Below are 14781 nucleotides of genomic sequence, written 5' to 3'. Positions count from 1 at the left end.
TCTAAAACAACTTTTAGAGAAATGCTACTTCGATTCATCTAGACTTAAAGTATCTATATTTGATATAAAGAAATGTTTATGTTTGTGTTCATAGTATCCTTTGGAATATAACAATATGTAAAGCAGCAGAATAGATAATGAAGACAACCGAAAAGGTAATATAAGCATTATAAACAGAAAACAAGATTTGAAAAATGTGCTTATTTTCTCTTGTCACTGTTACTGTCATCCCGTTGTTCATCGATTTGCTCGAGTGGCACCAGTAAGGTCTCCATTCGTCCCAGCCCTGAGATTTTGGCAGCCTCTCCTTATTCGTCTTTCCCAACGCTGCCGTATTGGAGGTTCTTTCCGGGTCAGGGGAATGAGGCCCATTATTTGTTACTGTTTCGGGCATAACAAATACACCACTGGTAGCTTGCCAGGCTCTGCCATGCGGGCAGGATACCCTCAGTAGTTTGCTGGGCTCTCCAAGAGGGACAGAGGCTTTTGAGTACTCCAGGAAATACTGTGTCACTCTCTTCCGGTAGCTTTGTTTTATAGTCTCTGGATCTTGGCCGTTGATGAGATCCCTGTCCCCACCTCCAAAAATAAAAAATAAAAATAAAGGGCCTGAAGAGATAATACAGCAGGTAGGGCAGTGGCCTTGCATGCAGCTGTCCTAGTTTCGGTCCCTGGCATTCCGAGCACCTCCAGGAGTAATTCCTGAGCACAGAGCCACAAGTGATCCCTGAGCATACCTCTAAATATAGAAAGAGCTAACTGCACAAGTTAAAGTTAAATTCTGCTGTATTGTTTAAATTTCACAGAGGCAGATTTTAAATGTCTGAAATAGAAACAATAACCTAGAAAATTAATTTTTACTTGAATAAATATATTTATCTGTAGCTTATTTGGGGGGTCACTCCCAGCAGTGTTTGGGAGATCATGACTTGCTAGGGATCAGACCTGAGACTCATACATCCGACGCACGAACTTCAGACCTTTAATTCATGTCCTGGGCACTTTAAGTAGATTTGACAGAAGAGGAATATTCACAATAACAGTTTTGAAGAATATAAACATGCACTTTACTGCAAAACATCCATCACTGTTATATACATAAACTAATATTTTACTCAGCCTATCAAAAGTAAGAACTCTCTTCTCTCAAGAAGTACTTTATAAAGCATTTTGCTCAAATATTTTTTATGTAAAGCTACATGCATATATAGACCAAACATGATTGCCACCCATTGCCTCTTCTGCAATGCTCAAATATTTTTTAAAATATTCTAGAAATATAAACAGAGAAGTAAATGCTGCTGCCTGTTTCTTAACTTCCCCCTTGCTTGCCTTGTCAGGTTCATCCTGAAAAACTCACAAAAGGTAAAAATGTCCCTACCTTATATTTTACTTCACCTCTTGTCAAGAGGTTCTTCTCAGCAAAATTCTTGTTGGTGGATATGTTCTCTGACAGTTTATCGTTTGCTATTTTTAGTTTCTCCTGTAAATATTGAATTTCAGACTTCTGTGAGACCATTAAGGCTTCCAAACTCGATATAGATGGCCGTTCAGATACCTAATAAAAATATAATTGTGAGTAAATGCATATATTTATCTTACAATTTATATGTAAGAAGCTATTATGTATTTTATGTTGCAACTATAGATATTCAAAGAAATAAAATTTTATTTCAATAATAAAGTACAAGTTTTATTAATAAACTAAAGTATTAAATTTCTAATATACTAAGGTAATGGTATTTTTAATAGAAATGGTATTAAATTTCTAATATACTAAGGTAATGGTATTTTTAATACTGTGAAATCTCAAACTCAAGTTGCTGGGTGAAAGGCAAGTGCCCTAGTAACTGTACTATCTTTCTGGTTCTTTATATACAGTCCGTAGTAATGTCATCAAGTCTCCAACATATTGGAACACGAAACTGGGTGGAGAAAACCAACAGCATCAAACTTATGAATTAGCATTAACTGTATCACAATTTACTAATAACAATGCAAATAATTTACTTTGGGGGAGCTCTCAGTAAATGCTAAGGAGACTTGGGTATCACTTAATACTCCATCAGACTGATCAGAGGTGATCAATGCGATGAGATAATATTACCAATATGGATTCAAAACTGCAAACAGCTTAATTTTTTGATTCTTTTTGTTTTTAATTTTGGGGTCACACCCAGTGATACATGGGACTTACTCCTGGATCTGAGATTAGGGATCACTCCTAATCTTAGGAAGAGATTAGGAAAAAAATACATATATATGGGTGCCAGAAATTGAACTCAGGTTGGCTATGTGCAAGACAAGCACCCTATCTGCTGTACGGTCTCTGTGCTCCCTAAAATAGCTGCATTTGTAATGTAGTGAATCTTTTCCTTTGTGAAGGACAGAATTAAAGATTATGAGAAATGCATGTATGTTTTACTTTTCTGAATCAATAATTAGAGATATTATCCTCTCCTGATTTTGACTTTTTTTTTCAAATAGAAAAGAGGCATAATTATCCTAATTCTAAATGTTAATTTTTACAGTGATAAGGATCATCTTTGATTCATACTATTATAATTTCCACATATTTAAATTACCTGTTTCCCAACCTTTATTCTATCATGTAACATTATTACTCTCAGGATATTTAAACTGTACTCTTATCATACTTACAATATGAAAATAATAATCTTCTTTGAACATCAAATCAAACAGTAGTATTTTTCTTACAAAGGTAAAAAATCTTTCCCTATTCCTTTCCCCCATTTAATCACTAAAAAGACCTCATTTCAAACCATCCCTTTTTAATTCTATTTTGTAAACAAATTTATAGTGCTTATTAAGACTTCCTTTAATTGATCTACCGACCTAATTTTCAAAGACTACCTGAAATTTATTTCAACGAGGTTTGTGGTAAAGTTATGAAGAATATAATAGCATCCCACCATTTACCAAATAAATTTAAAATATTTTTAAGATCGCACAAAAATTTGGAAAGAAACGAGAAAAATACTTTAGTTTACTAGAACAATTAATGAGATCTTATATAGACTTCAATAGATGAGACATCCTTGTATTATAATACAAGAGAGGAGAAGTAAAAGTTACATCAAGAAGCTGCAATGAAAAATAACTAAAATGTCCTTAAAGATACTGTAAATGTGTCAGTAGGGGTCAGGGAGATGGCCAGTTCAAATACTGAAACACAAGTCCTGCACTGTGGGATGTGCTGAGCTATATCTCTAGCACTGCAGGGCTACACCGCAGCACTGACTAGTATAGCCCTCATGACCTCTTAAGACAAGGCACCATTCCTGGGCCAGTGCATGACCAATGACCCCTATTTCAAAAATTCTCCAGAGGATGAGAGAAGGTTCAATGGGTTGGAGTACATGCTTTGCATGTAGGAGACCTGGGTTTGACCTCCAGCACTACATAGTACCATGAGTACCACCTGAAGTGATCCCCAAGCAGAGCCAGCAGTAGCTAGAATGCACTGTCTAGTGTGGTTAAAAAAATTAAAAAGGAAGAAATAGTTTCCAATAATGAATACTGTCACTAAAATTATAAGATATTTAGTATCTATAAGCACACCTTTAAATTCCTCAATAATCAATAACGATGCAAAAATATAAACTGTATGGAGTTTTTTTTAACTCAAATTCACATAAAGTCAAAAAGATAATGTAAATAATGTATTTAATTAATTATATTTAGTTTTCAAATTGTAACTTTAGAATTTGTTCAACAGAGATAATAAAAACAAGTTACAAATATATGTACATATGTTTCATTTCCACAAGGCAATTTGCTCCCAGTATTTTTTAAATGTGGTCTTCCCTCTATAGTCTTTTATTAATTTTATTAAGGCTAGAGGTGTTCCATATTTTATAAACCATATTTCTACATTTTTAAACTTAAGTCCAAAGTTCATTCACATTTCATAGTTTTTATTTAATTTCCATTTTTTGTTCCAGAATCCCATCCAGGATATCACACTATTTATTGAATCCTAATGTCAAAAACTCTTGGCTCAGTTTCTGGCTTTGCTTTTCTTGGTCATCCAAAACTGACAGTTTTGAGGTTTTAAGGTGTACTGTTCAGGTACATTGTAGGACAACCCTCCATTGGAGTTTGTCTCTTTATCCTAATGATTTAGCTGGAGTTGAGTATTGTTGATGGAGCTCACAAAAACAAATAACACCTTAATTATATTATACTAAAGGTAAGTACTATAAAAAATGATTGATCGTTGATGGTGACCTTGTTCATCTAACAATGCAGTATTTAAGTTATAAAAGTAGTTATCAATCATTTATCAAACTAGCATCTATCAACTATTAAATTAGTCTTTGCCTCCCATACAAACTACTCTTTGGAGGTGGGAATGGGAATATGCTTAGGGACTATGCCTGGCTCTGATTTCATAAGTAATTCCTTGTGGTACTCGGGGACCACATGTGCCATTGCTAGTGACTGGACAGGAATCAGCCACTGTAAAGCCAGCACCATACCTCTTGTGCTATTTCTTCAACCCATGTCATATTTACCTGCTGTTAAACTTTAATAATTACATATTTTATTATGTACTATTTTATATATCTGATAAAATCAAAACAACCATTCCCCATTTCTAAAAGTACATTCTACTTCTCTAAAATCCTAAAATAAACTTTTATTTGAAAAACAAACTTTTACTAAAATTGCTATCACTTAAACATGTTTTTATTTAATATTAAAAATTGTGTGTATTAACAAGTCTCACAATGGAGACTTTACTGGTGCCCGCTCGAGCAAATCGATGAACAACAGGAGGACAATGTGTATTATTTTAATTTACAGCCTTGAAAAACAATCAATGGCATGGTGCCACATTCTCCTGAACCTGGTAAAGTTTGTATCCAAATGCCTGCAGCTAGAGATAGTCTCTTTAAATTGTGGCTTACAGGGGTTGGTGATATAATACATGGACTTGCCTTGCATAAAAATAATTCTGACTCAATTTCAAGCACCATGTATGATCTGCAGAAAGTGACCCCTGAGCACAGAACCAGGAGTAAGCCCTGATCACCACTGTATGCGGCCCAAAGACAAACATAAAAAGAGTAAATTGTTGTTTATACATAAAACATTAACTGCAAAAATCATAAGTTTAACTATGTTGCTAGTAAGTTTTAATCAAACATATTAGTTTGTTTACTAGTATCTTAGTATAATGACTACTATGTAGTGAAAAGCACTATAAGTAAAAGAGTTTCTACCTCTAAGACTTCCATATGTATAGATACCTGAACCTCAGCAGAAACTTCATATTTTAAATTGTTTTTAGATATGCAGAAACATACCTATCAACCAACTTACGTAACAGCTGAATTATCCATGAAATGATAAATAAATGGTTTGTTATATAGAGAATTAAAATAATACAGCAAAATAAAATAAACTTATAAATAAATATATGGAATACAAGCTATCATGAAAGTTCACAAATATTATTAAGTTTACTCTCTTAAACTTACACCTCACTTCTAAAACTTTTGCTTGTTTGGTTTTGGGCCATGCCAGGCAGTGCTAAGGGCTTATTCCTGGCTAGGCAGTCAGTAATTACTCATGGTGGTACTCAGGGAGACCATATCTGGTGTCAGGGATCAATTCTGAGTCAGACACATGCAAGACAAATTGCCCATTATTTCTCTGGCCCACACCTCACTTTTAGAAAAGCTTCAAAATTAACAAATGCTTAACATCAATAAAATCAGCTAGTATTCTATCTAGCCGTTTTTAACCACCTAGTCATTTTAAACTCAAGTATCCTAAGAATACATTTAGCAACAGAAAAAATATAATCAATTCATTATGACTTGAAGGTAAATTTAAACTATCACCATCTCTCATAAACACTAACCTAATATCTTAATTTAGCAAAACTCAGTATCAGAAAGTAGTCAAATAAAACTTTCCTTTAGTATCTAAACACCTGGTGGTACTGCCAAATTACTGAAGAGCAAAATGAAAATTTTAAATCCACAACTTTACACTTTCTATATATGATATATAAAGCTTAACACCAAATAGTCACGCTTTATTGGCTTATGTGGCACTCAGTGGAATACAAAAGTATCTTTATTATAAAACTGAACAGTTACAAATCAATTATTACTTCCCTGTAGTTATGCACAATTATTACTTCTTTGTAGCTATGCACAACTCTGAATAAAAATTAGTAATATTTACTTGTTACAGAGGTGTATTTAGAGTTTTATTCTGAAATATACATGATGAAAATTCTATTTGTAAAAGTAAACTAATCCTGGACTTACCTAAGCAGATGAAAAGACTAAGTGATTCTTGTCTGCAGATTTGTGTTTATGCTAAAATAGAAAAACTGAATACAATCAAGTTTTTCAACAGATGTTATACGCCTTATGTCTCTACCAAAAACTGCAAATCTAAATATTTAAAGTATATATTTTAATGGTGCCCTAAACTGAATTTTATGATCCAAAGAATTAGACTTCCTCTTTGGTATATCCCAAATTATGTTACTTTTAGGTATAATCCATTGCCTATTATAATGTAAACTCTATGTTTTATAAACAATTGACACATATGACTAGTGAAAAATCAAAATTTGTGCACTAGTGGTATAAGCAAGGGACTATACTTGTTATGCATTATCATCTCTATACATTAAAACCTCAATCATACTCAAACAAATTCACTAAAGTGTGGTTTTCAATCTGCTAACTATGCATTCCATAATAGCCTGTAATTATTAAAAACTGACAAGAAAGCTACGCCACCTGTGTTTATGTGAAGCCAGGTAATGAAAAAAACAACAACGCTGTCATCACCTCTCAATTCCTGATTGCATTATCAAAACTGTAGCCGAGTTTGGCATCTGGGTGTGACCTTGTTAACTGCTAGGGTAATTAAATTTATTCTATTGGGAAAAAGGATGATAAATTATTAGCAAGAAGATTTTGTTCACATTTTATTAAATTGGCCTGTCAAAGGGTTGGCCAAATTATCAAGGGCCTCATTTATTGGAGGCCAGCCATATTGCCACATCTGTTACAATTATTTATAATTTCAGCAGTTGAAAACCAACTGAGTTAGGCATCCGCCATGTAAAGTAATTTACAAATTATCTGATGAGGGAGTGTTTTAGCTTCTCCCTCATTTCTAGCCAGCAGAAAGCCGCGCTGTAATTACAGAACACGATTAGGTTCTTTGGGGAACTTATCTTGCACTCATAGCCATAGTAAGATGCAGCAAGAACATATGGAGGAGCTTGTGCTTCTACTCCCTGAAGCTCGTGACCCGCCTGCCGCTGAGCCCTTGAGTTGAATTTGAATGAGAGTGCCATGGCTAATGTTCTACACATGCACCATTTATGCCACAAAACAAATCGGATCACTGTTAATTATGAAGCAGCTATAATCAGGCCTTCACATCTGTGTAATGTGAAGCGCAGTAGGCTGTATTCCAATAATGTATGACTACCTTTGGGTCGCAAATTGCGAGCCATATTGCCTCAGTAGTAGTTACTGAATTCAAAGTAAGTCCTTTGATAAAAGCCCATCACATGGATATTTTTATTCAGCTTTATATAAAAAGGGGGGGTGTAAAAAAGCAAACCCACAAGCCTTTCTTTATCAACTATTGACCAGAACAGTTAAAGCATATGGCACAAGTTCATTAATGAACAGCACAGAGCATATTCTAATTTAATGAAACCACTTGAGTCATAAAAATCAGATTTAGTTAATTCCCTCATCCTTATTTTTTCACATCTATCCTAAATCTGGACTCTACTTAAGAGTATAAGTTATCAAGCTACAATCCATACCTTTTATAAATTTACAAATCATATTATAAAGCTTATGCTGTCTTAACAGCCTGTTAGAAGACTAAAATATTTTTAAACTTGTGAACTGAATTTTATAACAAATCTCATGTAAGAGAGCATGAACTATTTGATTTTCAGAGAGCAAAGCCTAGCAGCTGTATTCTAAGAAAAAAAATAGTCTTTATTCCATGAGAAATCTTTCTGTTGAAAAGGCAGCTAAACAAGCTTGCACCCAGATGGCAAACCAGCTACAGTTTAATTAATCCACTAAAAGCCATTCAGATTTCAGTAAGGGTAATGTAATTTTGAATAATAGTATGGAAAAAAATCACTAAAACATTCGTAAGTTTTATTATAGCAGCAAGAGAAGTGCCACTATAGAGTAGTTAAAATTGAGTTGCAGTTTCCATTATACATGTTAAATTTCTAGATTTTAATATCTTGGGCTGTTTTATTCTGCTTGGAACTTAAAGCAGGCTAAAACGTCAGAATTTCTACTAGAAGCCTTTTTATAGAAGAAATGGTATAGTTTAAATACAAGGAAGTATAATTGTATGATGAATAAAACTTCAAGTGGTGAATATAATGTACATCGAGATTTAGGGGAAAAGTTTATGGTTAGAACATAAAAATAAAGACTTTAAATTTTCTTTTAAATAAAATGTTCTTCATTTCAACATGGTTAAAACTCATGCCATCATTCTACTGTTATTCTGTCCTAAGGAATAATTAATATGAAAATATCAAGAAATAATTTTCCATCGATTTTATCTTCATTTGTACATGTACAATGTACATGTTAAATGTGAGTTGGTTAAATTAAAATGTGAGTTGGTTAAACCTCACAATAAATATCATCAAAAGTTTCATTTAAAATAACATTGAAAAATAAGTAAACTTTTCAAAATAACTTTCTGTATATATATTCAAAAGGGGTTAAGTATGAACTATGATGTTGGTAAGCATATTTTTTAAAAAATATTTTAAATATAACACTTTATCTAATAGTTTAAAATTATTTTGATGTTTTAATAGTAAGATTATAAAGAATAGTAAAGAAATGCAGGAGTGATATTCTATATTAAAAATAGAAAAAAATGAATGAATGCAGTAATAAAATGAAAAAAAATTAAGCAAATGCATTATTAACTTTGGTATAATATTTCCCAACTACAGCACGGTAAGACTTAGCACTATTCTGACTAAAGTATATAATATGATAACCTCCCTGCCAACTGAGAAATTAAAATACTTTAGGGGCCAGTGTTTCAGATGTAGAGTGCATGTATGAAACGTATCAGAGCCTTTGCTCTGATCCCCAGTATACAAAATGGATAAATGAGTGAACATATGTAAAAAAAATTTAAATAGCTTACAAAAAAAGATACTATCAACATTATATTTTCTACATATATAGTACCTAGATTCTCTGATTGGTAAGAAAGCAAACCTTATGGAGCTAGAGAGATAGTGCAGTGGGCAGGGCACTTGCTATGCACACAGCAGATCCGGGTTCAATTCCCAGTATCCTATATGGTTCCCTGAAAACTGAAGAAGTGACCTCTGATTAAAGAACCAGGAGTACGTCCTGAGCACTGAGGGAGAGCCCAAAAATCAAAACAAAAAATGAAAATAAAAAGTTTTACTAATACAGATATATATTTTCTTTATGGCTTTGTTGAAAAACAATAATTCACCACTGCTAAAGATGACGAAATTTTAAAATCTATGTGCAACTATTCCATATCACAATCAGCTATTCTTTGCAAAATCTGACTCTATTGCTCTTACCTCCAAATTACTGGAAATGGATGCCAAAGAACCATCATCGTGGTAGGCTCAATGGGAATGAAAACATGATATATATTTTTTATGTGTTCATTTTACATATTTGGAAGACACATTGCAAATAAAATCCTAAGATGCCAACCTTCTCTGCTTTAAGGAGTTCATACTCCAGTACGGGTAGGAACTCAGAAAAACAGAATGAAGTTTAATAATTGTCAGTGCACAAAAGAATTATATAAACAGATAAATAGAAATTGAATAAATAATAAATAGAAAAAATAATAGAAAATAATAGAAATAAATAGAAAAACCTTAGTGAAAAGATTAGGTTATCAATAACTTAATGATAAAAAACTAAGGTAAACAAACAGTGAGAATATCTGTATTAAATATTACACCGAACTCATCTCCTAAATACATATTTTTAGAGATCAGACATATTAGTAATCCAAAAATTAATAAAAGCATATAAACTTATAAAATACTGATAAATGAAAATCAAGTGAAAAGTAAAAGAAAAACACATCATTATTTTCTGGAGAAGACAATCAAAAGGAATAAATGAACAATGCTGCTTTAAAATGATAATAAAGCATGCATGAGTAGGAAAAAATGGAAAAATGGCACATATATTGTGAGAAGGTAATTTGTTTGTGTCTTTCTAGAATATAGGTGACACGATATACATTCAAAGGCTTAGAAACGGAAATACTTTTATTATTTAATATCACAGAGGACACTGCTCAGGGCATACTCCTGGATCTATACTCAGAGATCACTCCTGACAGGGTCTGGGAGACCATATGTGGTGCCAGAGATAGAACTGGGGTAGGCAGTGTGCAAGGCAAGCACCCTACCTACTGTACCACTGCTCTGGCTATAGGTTAATAATTTAAAGAAGGTTTCACTTTTAAGATTTCATTTTATAGAAGAAAATTAAGTTGAATATATAAAACAAGGGGCTGGATAAAATAGAACCAGGGTTAAAGCGCTTTCTTTACACATGGCCATTCCTTGTTTCATCTCCCACGCTTCATATGGTCTCTGAAGCACTAACAGGCATAATCACTGAGCACGATCTGATGTGGCCCACACCCAACCCTTCCATAAAAAAGAATATGCAATAGAAAACAATCATCATAACATAAAAATCAGAGAGAACAGTAAAAAATTATGTAATAAGGTAAATGTCCCAGAATAAAGATAAAAATTGTCTTGCATGTGCCAGGCAGAAGGAAGGAAGGAGGGAAGGAGGACAGCAGGGGAGGAGGGAAGGAAGGATGTTAAGAAGGAAGGAAGCAAGTGAAATTAGATAAAAATGGGTATTAAAAAGTTATATAACATCAGTTTAATTCAGACTTTTAAAACACACATATTAATATTAATAAGACATTATTGAAAAGACTAGAATCAGTACCATGTAAAAGAGGATGAAATTTTTTTAGTTCTGTTGTTTGGTTTTGGATGTTCCTTTTGGGGGGGCACATCTGGTGGTGCTCAGGGCTTACTTCTGGCTCTGCACTTCTGATGGGGCTTAGGGGACCATATGTGGTCCAGGGATCAAAATTTGGTTGGCAACATTCAAGGCAAGAGCTTTACCCACAGTATTAACTCCCAGTCCCTAAAAAGGTAAAAAGGTTTTTTTTCTTTTTTTTTGCTTTTTGGGTTACACCTAGTGATGCACAGGGGTTACTCCTGGCTCTGCACTCAGGAGTTACTCCTGGTGGTGCTCAGGGGACCATATGGGATGCTGGGAATCGAACCCAGGTCGGCCGCGTGCAAGGCAAACGCCCTACCTGCTGTGCTATCTCTCCAGCCCCCAAAAGGTAAAAAGTTTAATGAAACTTATCACTAAATATATATTAGTTTATCGGGCTTCTAAATTTGATAAAAACACACAGGTAAGAAACGTCTAAGTAACTTCATTCTTATGTAAAAACAGCAGTACTCCCTTTAAAATCTACAAGACAAGGAGAGATCTCTCAACCACATTCATTAAGCTTATAAGGGAAAATGTATAAAGATTGAAATATATATTAGAATTTTAAAAGAAAACAGTCTGCTAACTTATAGAGATTACTATGTGAGGTTCACATTTCAAGAGTGCTAACCTCTCACTTTTAAGAGAAATATTTCATTTTACAATTTAAGATAATTGCATATAATTACAATATGATTTTACTGAGGGGTAGGGGATTCCACATAATAACAATACAAACATACAATTCAATTAGCAGTTAAAGATTAAAGGGAGGAATACTAACCAGTAGGGCAGAGATTTCGGAGAAAGGCTAACTGATAGAAACACTAGAGGTACACACAACTAGCTGGCTATCCATTTGCAGGAAAGAAGTCCTGAGAGACTCATAGTAGTCCTTATCAAAGAAGGCTTCGTTGCATGTTCTGTACATTACACTCTATAATATTCATTACATTTCACTACACTCTAAACATACAATACCATGAACATAGAGTCCAGAAGACAACTCAAACTAACCCAATTAGAAGTCAAAACTTATACCATATTTTGGAGGTATATATCAGAAACAGCTGTTAATTTTAATCTAGGCGCAGCCCCACACACTGCCAGATCTTCATTTCCTATTGTCTTTCACATGTCTGCTTGTACTGATAACATAAGTCATCTTTTCATCAGTGGATGCCACTCTGTTTTTATTATTCTCACACTCTCATCATGAGGGGCCATAACTTATAAATCTAAAAGGATCATAATAAAAAAGAATATAAAACAGAGATTGTCTACAGAAGCCCAAGAGGAATCTAAATGAAGAAAAAATAGAATAAATAAGGTATTAGATTCCTCGATATGATAAAAGTTTTTAAAAAGCAAGTGAACTGCAATCAGAAGAAGACTAATAAAATTCAAATATCTAAGAAAAATGTAAACTACTTAGGATCTAATGAAAGGTACTGCATTTTAAACACATATTAAAGAGATATAAGCTCTCTCTAGATAAAACATATGCATTTAATGCCTGGAGATACCATACAGAGAATAGGGCGCTATCTTTGCATGCAGCTGACAAGTTCAATCGCCAGCACCCCATATGCTTCCCAGACCCCAAGAAGTGATCCATGTGTACACAGCCAGAAGAACATAGCAGGGTGTAGCCCAAAATGTATAAATATAAGTATATACACATATTATATATTTAATTAAATATGTTAGGGAGATCTAAATTGAAGGAGACAATGTACATACAGAAGATAGAGTGATAGTACAGGTGATAGGGTACTTTCCTTGCATGTGGCCAATGTAGGTTTGATTCCTGGCACCCCATACAGTCCCCAGAACCTACCAGAAATGACCTGTGAGTGCAGAGCCAGAAATAATCCCTAAGCATCACCAGGAATGGCTCAAAAATATATATATATTTAAATATTTGAAAATTAGACATACACAGTATATATTTAAAATAAATGAATATAAATTTAAATCAAAGAAGGCATATTATGTAATTAAATAATGCATCACTGTATAACTGTATCACTGTCATTCCATTCTTCATCAATTTACTCGAGCAGGCGCCAGTAATGTCTTCATTTGTCCCAGCCCTGAGATTTTAGTAGCCTCTACTTACTCATCTTTTTCAACGCTGCCATATTGGAGGCTCTTTCAGGGTCAAGGGAATGAGAACCGTTATTGTTACTGTTTTTGGCATATTAGATACACCACGGGGTAGCTTGCCAGGCTCTGCAGGATCCATAATGAATAGAAATCTTAATTTTAAGTTAGAAAAAATAAAAAGTTTTAGTGTTTTGTTAACATATTTGACAGATCATTCTTGACCCCAAATTTGGTAATATTTATACCAACATATTTGGTAAAAAATTTTAAAAGGTATGTTACAGCGGGTAGGGCATTCGCCTTACAAGCGGCCAACATGGCCGACCCGAGTTCGATTCCTCCGCCCCTCTCGGAGAGCCCGGCAAGCTACCGAGAGTATTCGATATGCCAGACACAGTAACAGCAAAGTCTCCAATGGAGACGTTACTGGGCCCGCTCGAGCAAATGTCACTCATATTTGTAATTAATTCTTAATTATATTTGTGTACAATACAGGAAAAATTCATTTTTGCTTTTCCTCAAATAGTAATTTTTAATTCTTCCTATTAAGTACTCACCCTTTCCTGCTTTTATCACACATAATTTGTATTATTCTCTTACATTGTTCAATTTGCTACCATTCTCACTAAGATTTAGTTGTTCTATCCATTCTTGTTTCTTCAGTTCTCTTCATTTTACTTTCATGATTTTTATTATTTAAAAGATTACTGTATTTATGATTTGATTTTTATAACACTTTTATCATTAAAATATAATATTATGTTAGTAATTTTAGATTTCATCCCATATATTGTAGTTGATTTATCCTTCTTTTTCTGATTTCACTTGTAATCAGAATTATTGGTGAGCTGACAATTTTGTCATAGAAAAGGGCAAGGCAAATTGGTTCATATGGGAATGAAACTTGTGACCTTTGATTTCCTAGCACCCTTCTTTTCTCTAGCAGAATTCTGAAAGACTACCTATTCTTAAATCTGAGTAATTGTTTTTTTTTCTTTTTTATACAGAAGTACTGTTTTTATTTTTTTGTTTTTTTTATGTTTTTTTCCCTTTATTTTATTTTATTTTTTTTACAGTTGTAGATTTACAATTTTTTGTGCTTTGGTTTCAATTATACAATGATCAGATACCCATCCCTCCACCAGTGCCCATTTTCCACCACCATGGATAATATCCCTCCCACCCCCATTCCCCCATCCCCCCTGTCTCTGTGGCAGGGCAATCCCCTGTGTTCTCTCTCTCCTTTTGGGTGTTGTGGTCTGCAAAAGAGGCATTGAGTGGCAAACATGTTCAGTCCATAATCTACTTTCGACATGCATCTCCCCTCCTGGGAGGATCCTCCAAACACCCTTTATTTGGTGCTCCCTTCTCTATCTGAACTGCCCTTTCCTCTAGGATACCCGGCTGGCCTCTAAGTTATGGAGTAATCCTCCTGGTGCTGATCTCAGCTATTCTTGGGTATTAATCTCATACTTTGTTACTATATATCCAAAGAAGTACTGTTTTTAGTCTTGAAGGAAATCCATGCAAATAGAGGACAAGAGAGAAACCTAAGCCTTAGATT

The 14781-nt window shown here is 33.9% G+C and overlaps 1 protein-coding gene across 3 annotated transcripts in view; it reads right to left on the bottom strand.

The window, feature by feature from the left end:
- The window catches only part of CNTLN (centlein), a 277449-nt gene that overhangs the window by 135983 nt on the left and 126685 nt on the right, over positions 1 to 14781 (bottom strand). For all 3 annotated transcript variants that reach the window (XM_056117337.1, XM_056117338.1, XM_056117339.1), the window contains exon 9: positions 1382 to 1558. In XM_056117337.1, coding sequence (XP_055973312.1) covers positions 1382 to 1558 — 177 coding nt within the window. The remainder of the gene's footprint in view (positions 1 to 1381; positions 1559 to 14781) is intronic.

This window comes from Sorex fumeus, unplaced genomic scaffold (assembly GCF_029834395.1).
Source record: "Sorex fumeus unplaced genomic scaffold, SorFum_2.1 ptg000034l, whole genome shotgun sequence".
Taxonomy (NCBI): Eukaryota; Metazoa; Chordata; class Mammalia; order Eulipotyphla; family Soricidae; genus Sorex; species Sorex fumeus.
This window is presented reverse-complemented; position numbering and strand designations above follow the sequence as displayed.